The 17,565-nt window shown below is 40.2% G+C and overlaps 1 protein-coding gene across 2 annotated transcripts in view; it reads right to left on the minus strand.

The window, feature by feature from the left end:
- The window catches only part of LOC145549695 (uncharacterized), an 83,893-nt gene that overhangs the window by 18,767 nt on the left and 47,561 nt on the right, over positions 1-17,565 (minus strand). For both annotated transcript variants that reach the window (XM_081602325.1, XM_081602324.1), the window contains one exon: positions 10,036-10,203. In XM_081602325.1, coding sequence (XP_081458451.1) covers positions 10,036-10,203 — 168 coding nt within the window. The remainder of the gene's footprint in view (positions 1-10,035; positions 10,204-17,565) is intronic.

Consider the following 17,565-nt stretch of genomic DNA (forward strand, 5'->3'; position numbering starts at 1 on the left):
GAATTGAATTTAACTGAACTGATGTTGTTCAACCACAGAAGAAGAGAGCAAGGCAGTGTGAGAACCAGAGACAGGATTTTAACCGTTTCCCTCCCGGAGGGTTGTGGAGCAGCAGCTTGGATCTTAGACATGATACGATCACAGCTAATTATGCAACTGCAGAAAGCAGATATCCGAACTCAACCATCAGAGACCAGATAGGACAACATCCTCAAACCTCAATACAATACATTCATCATAAAAATGTTCTTGATATGTTGATTTGTTAAATTTTTAGAGAAAGAGATTCTTAGAAATGTCCTGTCCAGATTTTTATTCTAGACACATATTCTAGAATTCACATTTTGCACATTTTCTGTTGGGTTTCTAAAAACAGAATCGGTGCTTAAAAAAAAACACCCAGCCAGTTTTTGGCAATAAGTTAAAGTTGTTGGTGTCTGGAAAATGAGCCATTTCAAAATCTTCTTGAATATAACGTCACAAATCAGCAGGCACTGCCCGTCACCTAGTAACCCCAGTGAAGCCTTCCTATTACCTAACCTTGTACAATGGCTACTGGAAAAGACAAGTATTTTTTCTTTTTTTTCTTGGTTGACTTATCATCCAGAAACCACTTACTGCATTCTTGTTGTTTGTGCAGGAGGTGCCATTTCTGCTTTTCAAAGATGTAGGATTGTATAACTGCACATCTATTTGTAGCCATATTCACATATGAGGGTAACTAATGAGTTAGGGTGTGTGGCCTGCAGCAGTTTATTTGAATTTAAAGTGACAGAGCTCCAAAACAGCTCAGTCTTAAAGAAGCTCAAAATAGGCAGAACTGACCAGATTAAAACATAATCTAAGAATGGATACCTCAAATTAGCAGGTACTGTCTCTCACCAAGCAAGCTAAACCCAGCCCGTTACCTAGCAACCAAAGTTGAGCTCCAGCATGTTTGGTCAGCTGGTTATATCACTGTATGGATGATACAATGGCTGCTGGAAAAGACAAGTGCTTTGTTGTTGACTCCCTGTCCAGAAACCACTTACTGCATTCTTGTTGGCTGTGTAGGAGGCTCCACTCCTGCTTTTCAAAGATGAATGGCTGTATAATTGTGCATCTGTTTGCAGCTTATTTGGACTTAAAGTGACAGAGGCTTAAAACAGCTCATTCTGAAAGGAGCTCAAAATAAGAAGAACTGACTAAGATCTCATTATCTAGGAATTATTCTGTGCAAAACATGTAATGATCATGTCTGACCCAATCCAACCTGATGAACAGGCCATCTTTAAATCTGAACAGCTTGTAATTTTTTTAATGATGGGGAGAAAATTAAAAAGCATCAAATCCAGTTATATACAGGTCCTTCTAAAAAAATTAGCATATTGTGATAAAGTTAATTATTTTTCATAATGTAATGATAAAAATTAAACTGTCATATGTTTTAGATTCATTGCACACCAACTGAAATATTTCAGGTCTTTTATTGTTTTAATACTGAAGATTTTGGCATACAGCTCATGAAAACCCAAAATCCCTGTCTCAAAGAATTAGCATATCATGAAAAGGTTCTCAGAACCAGCAGTTAACCTCATCATCTGAATCAACAAAGTAACTCTAAACACCTGCAAAAGATTCCTGAGGCTTTTAAAAACTCCCAGCCTGGTTCATTACTCAAAACCTCAATCAGGGTGTCAATGAAGGCCATCACTGACACCCTCAGTAAGGGTGAGACACAGAAAGACATTTCTGAACCAATAGGCTGTTCCCAGAGTATCAAGGCACCTCAGTGGGAAGGAAAAAGTGTGGCAGAAAACGCTGCACAATGAGAAGAGGTGACCGGACCCTGAGGAAGATTGTGTAGAAGAGCCGATTCCAGACCTTGGGGGAAGCAGTGGACTGAGTCTGGAGTAGAAACAACCAGAGCCACTGTGCACAGACGTGTGCAGGAAATGGGCTACAGGTGCTGCATTCCCCAGGTCAAAGGTCAAGCCACTGTTGAACCAGAAACAGCGGCAGAAGCGTCTGACCTGGGCTACAGAGAAGCAGCACTGGACTGTTGCTCAGTGGTCCAAAGTACTTTTTTTTTGGATGAAAGCAAATTTTGCATGTCATTCGGAAATCAAGGTGCCAGAGTCTGGAGGAAGACTGGGGAGAAGGAAATGCCAAAAGGCCAGAAGTCCAGTGTCAAGTACCCACAGTCAGTGATGGTCTGGGGAGCCATGTCAGCTGCTGGTGTTGGTCCACTGTGTTTTATCAAGGGCAGGTCAATGCAGCAGCTACCAGGAGGTTTTGAAGCACCTCATGCTCCATCTGCTGAAAAGCTTTATGGAGATGAAGATTTTATTTTTCAGCACAACCTGGAACCTGCTCCCAGAGCCAAAACCACTGACCATGGTGTTACTGTGCTCAGTTGGCCTGCCAACTCTCCTGACCTGAACCCATAGAGAATCTGTGGGATATTGTGAAGAGAAAGTTGAGAGACCAAGACCCAAAACTCTGGATGAGCTTAAGGCCATCGAAGCATCCTGGCCTCCATAACACCTCAGCAGAGCCACAGGCTGATTGCCTCCATGCTGCATTGAAGGCTGCAAAAGGCTGAGTCCATAACTGAACATAATTATTTGAAGGTTGACTTTTTTGGTATTAAAACACTTTTTTTTTATTGGTCGGATGAAATATGCTAATTTTTTGAGACGGGGATTTTGGGTTTTCATGAGCTGTCTGCCAAAATAATCAGTATTAAAACAATAAAAGACCTGAAATACTTCAGTTGGTGTGCAATGAATCTAAAATATATGACAGTTTTATTTTTATCATTACATTATGGAAAATAATTTGAACTTTATCACAATATGCTAATTTTTTGAGAAGGACCTGTAAATGCTTGACTACATTATTTTCATACCTTCTCAGTCAGCAATTCTCTTTCTGAAGCCAGTGAAATTTAGCAACAGAGTTAATATACTTCAGCTTTAGAGAATATGCAGTTAATAATTATAAAGTTGCATATATTAAAGAGTGAGATCTCTCGGTGTGAATTCAACAGGGCTGTTGGGGCGGAGGATGATCTTTGAGGTGCATCGGTATCAGGTGGCCTTCTCCTCTGAAGTGCCAAGCTCAAATCTTGAATCCTGCCTTAATTGAGCGCCCCTCCCTCGGCCAGCACGGTTCTGGTGTTCCCCCTCTCGGGGCCCGGGGGGCCGGTGTGGCTGTCTGAGGGGGCCTGACCCCAAAACCCTGCCTCAGGCACTGGCTGCCACCAGCCTGAACCCTCCCTAACCCCCAACTATTGCACTCCCCTCTTCATCTTTCTGTCTCTGATGCTCTGCTTCTCTCGGCCCAATTGGCTCTGAGCTACAGACTTCTTTTGTCTGTCCTCATTAGATTACAAACACACACACACACACACACACACACACACACACGCGCGCGCGGACTTTCACTCAGACTGCATTTCATGAACTCATTATCTTCAATTTACACATTTTTAAAAAAATATTAAAATTCTGTTTTTTTAATTTATTTTAGTAAACAACTCCACATTAAGCTATGTGTGCTTATTATTACAACTTTCTCTAATTTTGTAAATTATTTAGGAACTTTTTTTTTTGTGAGTATTAGATGTGATATTATTGGTGGCAGGCCTTGTTTCACGGAGGAAAAGTGCTAACCTAAGCTAAGCTAAAGCAAGCTAAGCTAAGCTAAGATGCTGTAAGTAGAGCTTCATAAATACATTAAAATCTAAGAGCCCACTGCTCTGAACCTCATTGAAAACCTCCTGGTTTATCCTCCAAATATTGACCTCTGAACTCTTCCTGAGTTAAAACACCAGTATTGTTGTTTCTAAATGAATATAAACTTGTTTTCTTTCCATTTTTTGAGCTCTGAAATCACTGCATCTTTTCTTATTTTGACCATTTCTCATTTTCTGCAAATAAATACAGAATTTTTGCTTGTAATTTTGTAGACATGTTGTCAGTAGTTCATAGAATAAAAAACAATGTTCATTTTACTCAAACATAAACCTATAAAAAGTAAAACCAGAGAAACTGAGCATTTTAAGTGGTCTCTTCATGTTTTCCAGATCTGTACATATTTAGTAATCAATTATGTTGATGACTTAACCTCTTAAGCATTTTTAAATACATTAAAATGTTCAAATAAACAACTAAATTCCTTTTTTAGACAGGAAAATAAACATTTAATTGCCTAAAATGCAACAACGCGGCATTCTTTTAGTGCACGCTTGATCACCTGCAGCTAAAATAAATATATAATTTTAACATCAACATGTGAAAAGTTCAACTCTTTCTGCTTCATCAGTTCAGTGCAGGACTGAACTGTTGATTATGTTTGGATTAACTGATTAACAACTGGAGATTCTTTTACAGGATTTGAACTGAGTGAAGCTAAAACGTGATTAATCGCTCGAGGAGTTCTGGGTAGAACATACAACTTTAAAAAATCTTGAATGGAAAACTGATATTTTTTCTACAGTTTTGACTTCATTTCTGTTCTGATTGTGTTGTATGTTACAGTTAGCAGTTAGTCGATTTAAATTAGTTGACAATTGTTTAATTAATCAATTAATCAGATTAATCGTTTCAGCCTTAATGCATACTGTATATATGTGTGTGTGTGTGTGTGTGTGTGTGTGTGTGTTTACATGCAGGATCGTCTTTCCCAGCCTGACGCTCAGAGATGTCAGAAACCACTCTCAATCAACCGGCTCCTTCAAACTTCTCTCCTGCATCCAGAAAGCGTCTGTCCGTCACTCTGACTGGCAGCTCAGAGGAAGGCTCTGACGGGCAGATGAGAGCAAGAAGCCAATCTCTGCCTCAGAGGCAACAGCGGCAGTCCTGTGTTCTCCTGCCCACACCCCACCGCCTCCCCCTGCCCTCCCCTCTGCGCCGCCTGCAGCCAATAAAACATGGACGTCGTCTCGTTCAGGAACTTTATTGTTTGCATGCGGCGGAGAGCCTGTAGTCAGTATGTTAATAGTTAAGAGGACCGATTAATAGCAGGCGGTGTGCTTAAGGGAATCAATCGGACATTTGTGAAGTTTCTGCGTTTTGCTGCCGTGGAGCTTTTTGGGGTAGAAGGTCGTCGCCAGGACCACCATCATCCTCTTTTAATTGATCTGTACTCCACTCTGCAGGTCCTCCACGCTCCCCAGGATCACCTTCGGCCTCGTTTCATGGACCTGCACCCCTCTCCCCGGTCTCCCAAATATTGCTCCCCAGGACAACCTTGTTCTCCAAGCCCACCTTGTTCTCCAGGCCCGCCTTGTTCTTAAGACCCGGCTCGTTCTCCAGGCTCCCTGTGGCCGCTTGGCTTTCCACCTGCCTTTGCTGGACTTCTCCAGTCTCCAGGCTCTTCATGCCCACAGCCAGAGTCTCTTTCATGTTGCCCCCCTGGCCGACAACATAGGGGTTGCATGTGTGTGTAAGTGCAAAGCAAAGAAGAAGAAAAAAAATAAAAAATCACTCGTGCACTGCAGCTCTAAGATGAAGCAACCTCACTGGTGTGTATGGATGCAGCGTCTCGTTCATGAGCAGAGAAAAAAGGCGGAGATGAAACGGACTGAGTGATGAGCGGCTGACAGCAGATCCACTCTGGGACGAGTCCCGGTGGGCGGAGCCTCAAATGAGCGCTGACACATGATAAGAGCCCCGCCCTCAAACCTCACCGCCCTGACAATAATCACCTGAAATCAATACCTTTTAAATTAAAACACAGGTTCAGGTGTCGATTTACAAGTTTTACTGCACAGAGAGAAAATAAGACCTGCACTGTAAAACATTTCCAGGTGGTTCAAGTTGAAAAAGAAAATTGTTTTGGTTTTAACTCAGAAATTAAAGCTCATGAAGTTGATTAAACAACAGAGACAAGTTGTCTAAACATTGTTTTTTAAGTTCATTAATCTTGAATTGTGAGTTTTAACTTAATGCTACAATTTAAACCAAATAATTATTTAACAATAAAAATAAAAAAACTGTCCTCATCTGGTTAAAGAGCCACATTTCTCTATTATTTCACTCACAATATTAAGTTAAAATAAAAACTTATTTTACTTTAGAATAATTTAAATTCTTGTTTCAAATTGCAAGAACAAAATTTCTGATCTGATAATAAATGTTATTAAATTCGGCTCAGAAACATTTAGTGTGAACAGAACTGCAGATCAACGTAACGCACTTCCATCTCAGGAGACAAAAACATGCTGCTAAGCATTCTGGGAATTAATTCCCACTCCTGTCTTTTTCTTCGTTCGTTTTAAGTGCTAGCCTAAAAACTTTTGGAGGTTTGACAAAACTAATCAAAAGTTAACACAACTTACTGCTGTAAGTTTATCTTTCACAAACTCACATTTAGGTCCAAAATCTAAAACTGGCTAAATTTATTTGACTTAAAGAGCAGAGCATATAGACACACAGAAAGGTGCACTGAGAAGTTTGATGGAAAACTATGATGAGATCTGCAGATACGCAGTTCCACCAGGTATTTGCTCATTACTGCTGCCGCTAGTCTGAAGGAGCGGAGCGCGGAAGATGCAGTGGAGGCTGGAGAAGGTGATTCCCGAATGGTTGCCACGGGAAATTAAAGGGTTTCTCAAAGAATAAAAAACACTATTTAAAAAACAGAATGACATTGTAATGTGACATAAAGCTAAAAAAAAAGTCCAGGTTTTATTATTTTTTCTTATCCAGTCAACAATCTAAAGACATTCTGTATATTTAGAACTTAAAATAATGTTTCTTTGTTTTATAACCATTGCTAAAACACAAACATTTAATCAAATAAGCCTGATAACACTTTGCAAATCTACTGCATATGATAACAGATACAGGATCAATATTTGTTAAAAAATGATTCTTCTAATAAATGTATAATCTAGATTACTTGTTTCAACCTCTGCTGTTCTACATAATCTTTATATTTCAGTCAGACACAAATAAATAAATGGTTAAAACATGGATTTACATTTCATAAACGTCTTTAACTTTTACTTTAATAAAGCAAATTTTGGGTTCACAACGTAATCTAATCTGCATCAGATATTTTATGTAATATTTTAAATAGATGTTGGATCATTTTGTTGTTGATTAGAAATGTGTCCCAGCATATCTGAGGTCCTAATCCTGATTTGCTTAGGACAGAAAAGTCAGACTGGAACAAAGGCAGGTTCCAACTAAACTGGGTTATGAATATTCTCACAGGAATGAGCCTGTGTTTACATGACAATAATTCAGCTTTTAACTTTCATAGTTTCAGAAATGTAACAGAGTTAAGCTCTTGTCAAAATGAAGGATTGATGAGTGACATTTCTGAGGTGAAAAGCTAATTTTGTAGCTCATAATTTGGCCCACGTGGATCAACCCTGTAAACTAACGAGCTCAGACAAAAAACAGTGTAAAAACTTTGAAGAGCAGCGCTCCAGTGGAGGGATTTCCTATTGTAAATCTTCTGTAGCATACTTCAACAAAAACAAATAAAAAGAATTGGAAATGTTAAGCGATGAGATGGTAATTATCAACAGAGGACTGCATGTCAGAAGGGTTGTTGGCCTCATTTCAGCCCTTCTGGGGGATCGCAGGTCTCCTTTCTACACCCACCAACATCCAGTTTGCGCCGGTAAATGAATTATTGTCAAAGTCAGAACAATTATGTGTCAGTTTTCCTCCTGGGTCTTTACGAAGCACACGTCAGCTCTTAAAAGGAGCATTTTGATGCATTTATTACACCATATAAATCCGCATACTTCCCCCTCAAGTGGTGCTACTTAAATGTCATTTCTGTCACGCAGATTTTGACAAACTTTAGACTGCTTATTAAACGCCGCGTGTCACAGCCCGTCAGCTTTGATGCTGAGAGCAGCATTAGATGATCAAATGCGGGTTTGATTTGAAATGAGACAACAATGAGGCGCCGTCTGAGGAGGATTGGCACGCCTTAGCTTGCAGTTGTAGCTGAGTGTTCGGCCTGTGGCTGGCAGGCTGCTGCTAGCGCTCCGTCAGGCAGATGAGAGCCGGGTTAATGTTGGGATTTGTTCCCTAAAGCTCTGACACAGAGGAAATACTGATCAGCCCCGCCGTCAGCCTCAAGACCCGCTAATCAGCACTTCCACAACCTCAGTCTGACTCACACACACACACAGGAGGACTGAACGGTGCAACAAACTTCATTAAGGTAATTTATTTGTACGAATACTAATACATGTGTCTTTTTATTTTTCAGTTTTCTATTGAGCCTTTGCACGTGACGTCACGCTCTTCAGACGTCAAAATAATGAAAACCTGTAAAAAAAAATTGGACATCCATCCTTTTTCTAACACCCTTGTCCCTCAGTGGGGTCAGGAGGGTTGCTGGTGCCTATGTCCAGCTAACGTTCCAGGTGAGAGATGGGGGTCACCCTGGACAGGTTGCCAGTCTGTCGCAGGGCAACACAGAGACACACAACCATGCACACACACACACACACCTAGGAGCAATTTAGACAGACCAATTAACCTGACAGTCATGTGTTTGGACTGTGGGAGGAAACCGGAGTACCCGGAGAAAACCCACCATGCACAGGGAGAACATGCAAACGCCATGCAGAAAGACCGGGGCCGGGAATCGAACCCAGAACCTTCTTGCTGTAAGGCAACAGCTCTACCAACTGCGCCACTCAAAAAAAATCGGACATCTATAACCTAATATCGCTTTTATATAGTTGATTTCACTTTAAAATGCACATAAGATGCACAAACAGACAAGGATAGAAACCAAACTTGTCAATTAGATGCGGCGGCGATTGGAAAGCAACCATTAATCATAATAACTGGCAGCCGTCGGTGAAACCACGGATTTGCAGCAAACACTTTTTACAAGGTAAGAAAATTAACTTTTTAAGTGATAAAAAGATATCACATCACATTATGGCGAAGGTCTAACCGTTGGTAACCATGGAGACAGTGCCGCGCCGTCATGTAGCCTAGCATGTATGGAAAAAACTGGTTAGCATCTCGTCTTTGGTACGTTTTTAATGTTGCTCCGGTTTAAGGGGAAACGCTGTTTATGACATAGTGACATAAATCATGTGTGAATTCAGGCAGTCGGTAATTTGATCAACACGTCAGGAGGGAGGAGGTATGGGTCGGTTTCTAAGCTAGCTGCTTCTAACTTTAATAAATATCACCGTCTATGAGCCTCAACCAGGTGTGTTAAATTCACAGTCAAACTATCTTGACTCTAACTAATAGAAACCTTATGTTTTGTGTTCATGCTTCATAAAAGTGATCACTTGTTAACTAACAAATCAACTTCAAAAATGTCCTTTAAAAAACAGAAATGTGAGTGAAAATGTTTGCAAACAGAAACAAAATCTAACCAAGTATTTTAGTGTGGAAAACAAGATTTGACATCATCAGCATCCCATATTTTAGCCAAACCTTTTCTTAGAGATGCTAATCTGTGCATGTTTTCTATTCTTCATTATTGACACAGCTGGAAAAATTAAACATTGTTATTGCTTTGTGCATGTAAAATCTGCTTTTTGTCCGAGTTTACCATTAAAGGAATGATACTGAGCATTTTCCAGGCAAATTACTGCAAAAACACAAAATATTACAAACATCTTAGTTTACTTGAAATAGGACAAAACTAACTTTCAGGTGACTTTTCAGCAAGATTTAGGAGCTTGTTTTACATAAATGTAATATAATAAGTACTACTTGCGGATTATTTAACTTATATCAAGACATTTTCCAAAAAGTGAAATAATCTACCAATGGAACTTTTTAAAATCAATATTAAGGAATTATTGACTTAAAATAAGCTGCTGTTTCTTACTGAAAAGTAACCTGTAAGTTAATTTTGTCTTATTTCAGGTGAACCAACACATTTGCTCTAGAAACTTTTAATCCTCTCCTCAAATTAAATTCCTCTCCGTGACACGGATGGGTTCAGTTAAAACTGCTTGAACTTTCACCCCAAACATCTCCCTCACCTCTCCTAATCTCCCTTTTCCAGGTCTCCTTTGCAAATCCCTGTGATCAAAATTCCCACCTCCGCCATGATCCGGATCACGTGTTCCCGTCCGCCTCCCCGACCTCCGGCTCCCAGATTGGACCGGTCATATGGAGGGGTAACGTGGGTATTGTTCTGGGCTGGGCCGGCCTCTCCGCAGGAACGCTGGATTCTGTTTGAAGTCGTGATCCGGCACAGCCGACTCACCTGCAAGATCAATACGCTGGGTTCAAAGCGGCCGGCTTCACAGAGAACACACTCTTATTAATTTATAGAAACTTCTAGAAACTTTGTCTGAAGGGAAAAACCTCCAACTCTGTGTGGTGGATAGACAGGGGGAATTATTAATACACCTGGAGAGCGAAAGAGGGAGAGACCGTCCAGCCGTCTTCTAACACCTTATATGAATATTTAAATGAGTGACTGTTTGATGTGGATTGATCGTACAAAAAGAGTGTGTGAGTGTGTTCCTGTCGGTAGCCAGATGGATAAGGAACACGCTTTAAAGACTTATTAGATCAAGAACATGTGCGAGGGTGTGTGTGTGTGTGTGTGTGAGAGAGTGTGTGTGTTTAACTCATTAAGGCAGTCTATTTGAGTTTTCCTTTGTTGTCAGATTTGATGATTTGGGGGAAATTTCCAGCCTTGGATTCAAAGCATTCCCGTTCGACGCTGCGAGCCCGCGGCGTCGGGAATGAAACACTCTGCATTTATATTTAATGATATCGTTTTATCAACAGGAACAATCTCAGGATGTTGGCTCAGATTTGATTCCATGTTCCACTGTTTTTTTTTTCTTCTTTTACCTGGGGGACACACGCACACGCTTCCTTATCGCAGTGTCGTTATCATAACTCCTCCGTTTTCCCCGCGTCTGTGCGTACGTCGTTAATAACCAACAAGTTCCTGACGGTGCGTTTCAATAAAACTCACGGAAACATTGAATCCACTGAGCTGGAAAAGCATTAAGGAGCTGAATCCTCTACAAAAACCGCATAATTACCTCGAAAAACTTACAAAGCAGACTAATTGATATCTAAAAATAGCAATAAAAGACTAAATAAAGCTTCATAAAAGCACAGAAAATTACTTTTTTATATATATATATATATATAAAATCATGTAATATGTGCCAAAAACATCCGATTCCATCATTTATATTACATTTGCAATCTCAAGTGGCAAGGGCAGGAAACATGAAAGCTTCCTTTTATCTCTGTCCACGTTGCGCATTAGGGACGGACAGCAGACATGTTTTGTGATCTGATTTGAGTCTTCAGCATTCATCCTAACTGCTCTTTGAAATGAGGTGAATTATGGGATATATGTTAGGAAAGGATTTCTGATTCAAGTTTGGTCCAGTTTTAGCGGTTTGAGTAATATTTAGCTCAAATTAAAGCGGGAGGAAGAGTCACTTGAGGGCCTCGTGTTTCATTCTGACAGATTTTGTGCTGCTTGTTGCTGCATGTGAAGAGAGTTAAAAATAAACAACTTGGAAGCGTCTGCAGTTACATTGTGCTTGCAGACCTAATTAAAAATCAATCTGATGTACAGTTGAGGTCAGAAGTTTACATTCATTCTTCATGGGATATTTTTTTATGATGAATCTTAATCACTGGGTTTAACGATTACGACTCTGAATCAATTTATTTTTAGGAATAAAAAGAATCATTGTAAACTTTATTGATGATTAAAATGACACATATCAGCTCAAAGATAGCTACACTCCCACTGATTGGTCAAATGATTGGTTTCCCCAACTTTCTACCATCATCCTAACTGGACGTTTGGCCGTTCCTCTAATCAGAGTTTGTCTAAACAGTTTTTTATTTGGCAAAGACATAATGGACAAAAAAATAATCCCATCAAGTTTGACTGAAATATGAGCCAACTGTCTTCAGGAGAAAGTTTTATAGATGTTTTTGATCCCACAGTGTTTTTGTTCCTGTTTTGATCTTTAACTTATTCTTTCTTCCATGTCTTTAACTCTTGGTTTCTTATTTATTGCATATTTACAAGTTCCATTGATTTATATTTATGTTTTTTTTTTTAACAAGAACTACATCTGGAGGAGAAGATTCATTGAAAAGAGGACAGTGCCGAGGATTGAACTTTGAAGAACTCCACAGGAAAGTGGCGCTGAAATGGACTTAAGGCTTCTTGTTTAAACATGGAAAATTATGTCCTGCTTGAACTAGAAACCAGGTTTTGAAATTGAAAAGATCCACAATTATAGAACCATACATCTTTGAAAAGCAGAAGTGGAGCCTCCTGCACAACCAACGAGAATACAGCAAGTGAATTCTGGATGATAAGTAAAAAAAACAAAAAAACACTTGTCTTTTCCAGCAGCCATTGTACAGCGCAGTAAAACCAGCTGACCAGATGTGCTGCAGTTCTAGTTGGGTTGCTAGGTAACAAACTGGGCTTCGCTGGGGTTGCTAGGTAACAACGCAGTACCTGATTCTGTTAACTTTTTGCCAGAAATACAGTTTGGTGTTTGTTTTTTAGAAGCAGTAGAAACACAAATGGAAGTACAAAAACATGCAAAAATGTGGACTTTGTGTAACAGGTTTCCTTTTAAGACAAAGATATAATCAACCCAACTAAAACTTTTATTCACTTTTTTGTGCAAAGTGTGTTCAGAACTGTTTGGGTTATCTTTAAACTGAGTGGAAAATATTCACAAAACTACCAACTCAAAGAAAAAGAATGGTTTAAATCAATTACAACAGGTGTGCTCGAGTATCTGTGAACATTTTCTGGACTTGCATTTTAATTTCATGAAAATAGAGGAAAAAACATAGATGCAGCTTTGATTCCTAGAGATTTCACTCCCAACTTTCATAGAAGTTTAAGTTGATTTATTAGCAATTCTGATTCAGACAAAGTCTAACCACACCCCTCATCCAAATAAAAACAACAGCAGCACAAAAAGATCCTGCATCAAGCAGAAAACTCTTCATTCGTCTTCCCGCAGCTCTGACTGTGTGATCTGCTGGTTGAGGTTTTCCACCAGTGAGTCCGTCTTTGTGTGAATATAAAGGCTCCTCCATCTTCGAAACCCCACTGAACTTGCACAAACTCCGAGTAACAAGGTTCAGGAGTGCATGGTTCACTTTGAGGGGCTGAGAGTATGTGAGTGAGATGCTTAAGAGGTAGATATCACATGTAGGTGTGTGTGTGCGTGTGTGTGTCTGTGTGTGTGAGCGGACTGAGAGTCCAGCACGCAGGCCGGTGCAGTGAACTCTCGGGAAGGCAGAGAGAATCCTAAGTCGGTCTGTGGAGAGTGAGGGCTCTCCCTTTCAACTAGTGCTTCCCTGGACACACACACACACACACACACACACACACGCATAAAAACACACACACCCAGTGAGACAGAGGTGTGTTTGCAAAGCAGAAAACATACAAACACGTGAATACATGCATAGAAACGCACACAGGGGACGGAGACGTGGAGGAACTTTTCCACACACGAACAAACAAAACACAAGTGGGATATCGCTACTCATGATTACGCTCCTTATCCCAAACACACACACACACACAAGCCCGCACAAAAACACACACACTTTTTTCTTTTTGTGTCTCTCAGTAGTTCCTCAGTGTTTCATCTGACAGCTTATTCCCAGTGAGGCTCCACTTTGTATTCACCCCAGATCCCCTCAGCACAGACACCCTGTGAACACACACTCCCAGGGTGAGAGAGAGGAAAGGTGACCTCGGTCCACACACACACACACACACACGCACACACACACACACACACACACACACGCACACACACACACCAGGATGTAATCATATTTTACACCAACAAAAACAAACCTCCTGAACTCAAAGAGTTTTCTCTAAAACCGACTCAGCAGGAGACAAAAATACGCTAAAATAGGTTTTAAGAGGTTGAATATTTTTTAAATTTGACGTCTTCTGTGATGTCACGGCATCTGCAGCATGTAGAGCGGCGTCTGAGCGCCGTGCACGGGGCGTTTGACTTGTGCTGAGAGGTGAAAAGTCAAAAAGGCTGCACGTCAGCAAAGTAAAACGACTGGGATATATCAACATCAAGTTTAACAGTTTTTCACATATTGTGTATAAATCTACTGTAGGGTTTATGAATCAAACATTTTAAAATGTGCTGGGAAAAAAACAAAAACAAATCGGGAGCTAATAAGAAGGGATTTTTGTTAACTTTTCACTTAAAGCCTCCCAGAAGGAGCATGGAGAAAATGATCTGTACTTAAAATGTTACATGTTCTGGTCTTTTCACTTCTTTTCTTTTCATACTTGTTGCATTTCGGACCAGACTTTTGCAGCAGGGAGTTTTGGACCAACAGTGAATCAAACCTGCTTTCACAATTGATGATTTAAGGAAATTTTCAATAGTTGACCCACAATCTATTATGATAATATCTGGCTTTACGTCTCCAATTAAAATTCATAGTTGATTTGTTTCATGCCAGGGGTGATAATCTTTCATATTTTACAAGACAGAAATGACAAAAACATGGATCAGAATCAAAATAAAACAGAAATGGAGTACAATTCAAACTTTTAAGAAACATACTTAAAAAACGTATAAGATTTGAACATTCTTATGAATATTTGCAACAACAAAAAAAAAACCTTTCTTGAGTTATGGGTGCAAGAAAATAGAGAACATGGGAAATGACCTGGAGTCAGTTTAAGCTAATAGTACAATAAAAGTGTTATGCTAATGTTAAATAGCACATAATCATCATTCAAAGTCACTCAGCTTGTTATTTTTCCCATCACAGGTTAATAGAAACACACAGACATGCTGTAAAAATGTCAAATTTCAAATTTTATCACTCCGTATTTTGATTCTGCCGTTTATTTGCTGCAATATTATTAATCTTTCTGTTGTATATTTGAACATGAATGTATATCCATTCACCCTCTTTGCTTTCTGAACTGAGCTGATTGCAGTTTTCTGAGATGACAGTTGTTTGTTGCAGAGTTTGAACTGATACAGTACCACTGAAGCTTTTCTTTTTACAGCTATAATTAATATTAACCTGAAACACACACACTCACCTGCTCTTAAAGGAAACCTTTTACGCAAAATTCACATTTTGCACGTTTTTATATTTCCATTTGCTTTTAAAAGCAGCCTAAGCGTTTAAGAAGAAAAACCAGAACAGCTGATTTTTGAACACTAAGTTAAGGTTTTATGGTGTCTGGAAAATGAGCTGTTTCAAAAACCTTTTAAACGTAACATCACCAATCAGCAGGCGGTGGCAGTCACCTAGCAACTCAGTGAAGCCTAGTGCGTTACCTAGCAACCCAAGCGAAGCTCCAGCACATTTCATCAGCTGGTTTTACCACCACATAATGGCTGCTTTACTTACCATCAAGAAGCCTCTTGCTGAATTTTTATTGGTCGTGCAGGAAGCTCTACTTCTGGTTTTCAAAGATGTTCAGTTGTATAATTGCGCTTTTGTTTGCAGCCATTTTTACGTGCGAGTGTAAACATTGAGCTGGGGGCGTGGCCAGCAGCAGCTTATTTGGACTTAAAGTGACAAGAGTCCCTTAAATAAACTGAAATCTCATTATATAAGAATGATTTTGTGCAAAAAATGTAATGGACATGTTTTGTGTTGGTCATAAATCTATCCTAAAGAAAGAAACTTTAATAAGTATCTCTATTTTCTGTGGACATAAACCTGTGAGAAGATGTGCAACTGGAACATTTTAATTCCTTAAGTTGAAAATAAAGAGCAAAAAATCACACACATCTTTCTTTTACTGCAAATTCTTTCATCTTTGGTTGATGTGGGAACTAAAATTCAGCTTATAAGTTCAAAGCAGCAGAATTCAATTTCCCCGTTCAAACCACCGACACCAGCCGCCGCCAACCTCCTCTCTGTGTTTAGGTTTACCCTGCAGCGCTTTGGGAAGAAACCACCAGCTCCCCCGGGGAGTGGGTGACACTCACGCTGTGTGTACCTGCACACACACGCACACACTTGTTGGTAACGGCCTACACCACCACGCCTGTGGCGGTCACCCAAACATGAGCCGGTGGTGAAAATGCTGGAGGACCACACTCAGAAGAGAGAGGGTCCCGGCCCCCGCCGTCCTGCCGGTGTCCAGAGGACGGCAATAGGGAAGAGAGCAACTGGTGCCATAACCATTGAGCTACACAGACAGCTATTGTGTGTGAGATCCACTGTCACTTGACTCTCCCAACCTCTATATCAGCTGAAAAATAATATTGATATATACACACAGACATATGCCACTGTTGTATCTTTCAATTTTGCCTCAGCCTGGATTCAAACCCTGGTCTCCCAGGTGAACAACTGGTGACATAACCATTGAGCTATACAGTCGGCTAGTGAGTGTGAGAGCCACTGTCTTATGAACGATCTGACCGAGTTTGAAGGCGATCGATCGAAATCCCTAGGAGTTCGATCAAATGCGACCGCTGTAAAAGGCCACAATGGAACTTCGATCCAAAATGTCTGACTTCCTTTCATACTTCCACTATCACATTAATTGTAAATTCTGAGCGTCTTGGGGAGCTCTACAAGTGTACCAAATTTTAAGTCTCTACAATAAAGTAAGTGAATAGGAAAGGGTCTTTTGAATGTTGCTAGGTGGCGCCGTTGAGCCGTTTCTTTTGCGATTTTTGCAAAGACCTTAAAATACGTAAATTTGACACGGGCTGTATGCGTCTACAAAGTTTGGTGAGTTTTTGAATATGATAAAGCCCCCAAAAAGCCAATTCATTTGGCACAAGAATCATAATAAACAGCACGATTTCAATAGGCCTTCGCAGCGCTTAGCTGCTCGGGCCTAATTAATACTAATGGCTTGCACCTGGACTTGACGGATTGTACCACATTGATAGAGGAGGAGGGATACAACAAAAGGAGAATTCACAAGGTCTGATTTTTTTCAGGAACAAGAAAAATTTATTTGAGTAATATTTTGTAACTTACATTTCATTCAATATTTCAAAATTAAATAGTTTATCATACATTTTTTAAGAGGCAACAGTTAGATGGTTGTCACTTCCTCTGTTCAATCAATTAATCATGTTTATTTGTATAGCGCATTTCAGCAGCAGGGGAGTTCAAAACACTTTATATCATAAAAACAAAAACTGTTATCTAATGGCAGACACATGGCAGAGTGTGTGAATCGGTGAGTGTATTTGAGAGAGCTGCGGCTAGCCTTAAACCATCAGCCTAGCGGCAGTACAGTAATAACCACAGGATTCTCTCGCTACCACAGGCTAAGTGTGTGTGCGTGCGTGCGTGTGTGCATGTGTGTGTGTGTGTGTGTGTGTGTGTGCATGCCGATACTGCTCTGTGTGCTTGTGAGTGTATTGATGTATTGGATATGTGCATCCTTGCCTACTGTACTCAATTTTCACATTTCCTGTTATTGCGAAAACCAATGTGCTGTTCATGTGTGTGTGTACAGCTCATTTATAGCGGTGTAGTCCAATCACGGCTCAGATCTGTTGCTCCAGCCTTGGCAGCAATTGGTCGAACGCTCCAAAGCCACCGGACAAGGTCGCACAGACAAACAGCT

Source organism: Poecilia reticulata, chromosome 21 (genome assembly GCF_904066995.2).
Source record: "Poecilia reticulata chromosome 21, P_reticulata-male-v2, whole genome shotgun sequence".
NCBI classification, from domain to species: Eukaryota; Metazoa; Chordata; class Actinopteri; order Cyprinodontiformes; family Poeciliidae; genus Poecilia; species Poecilia reticulata.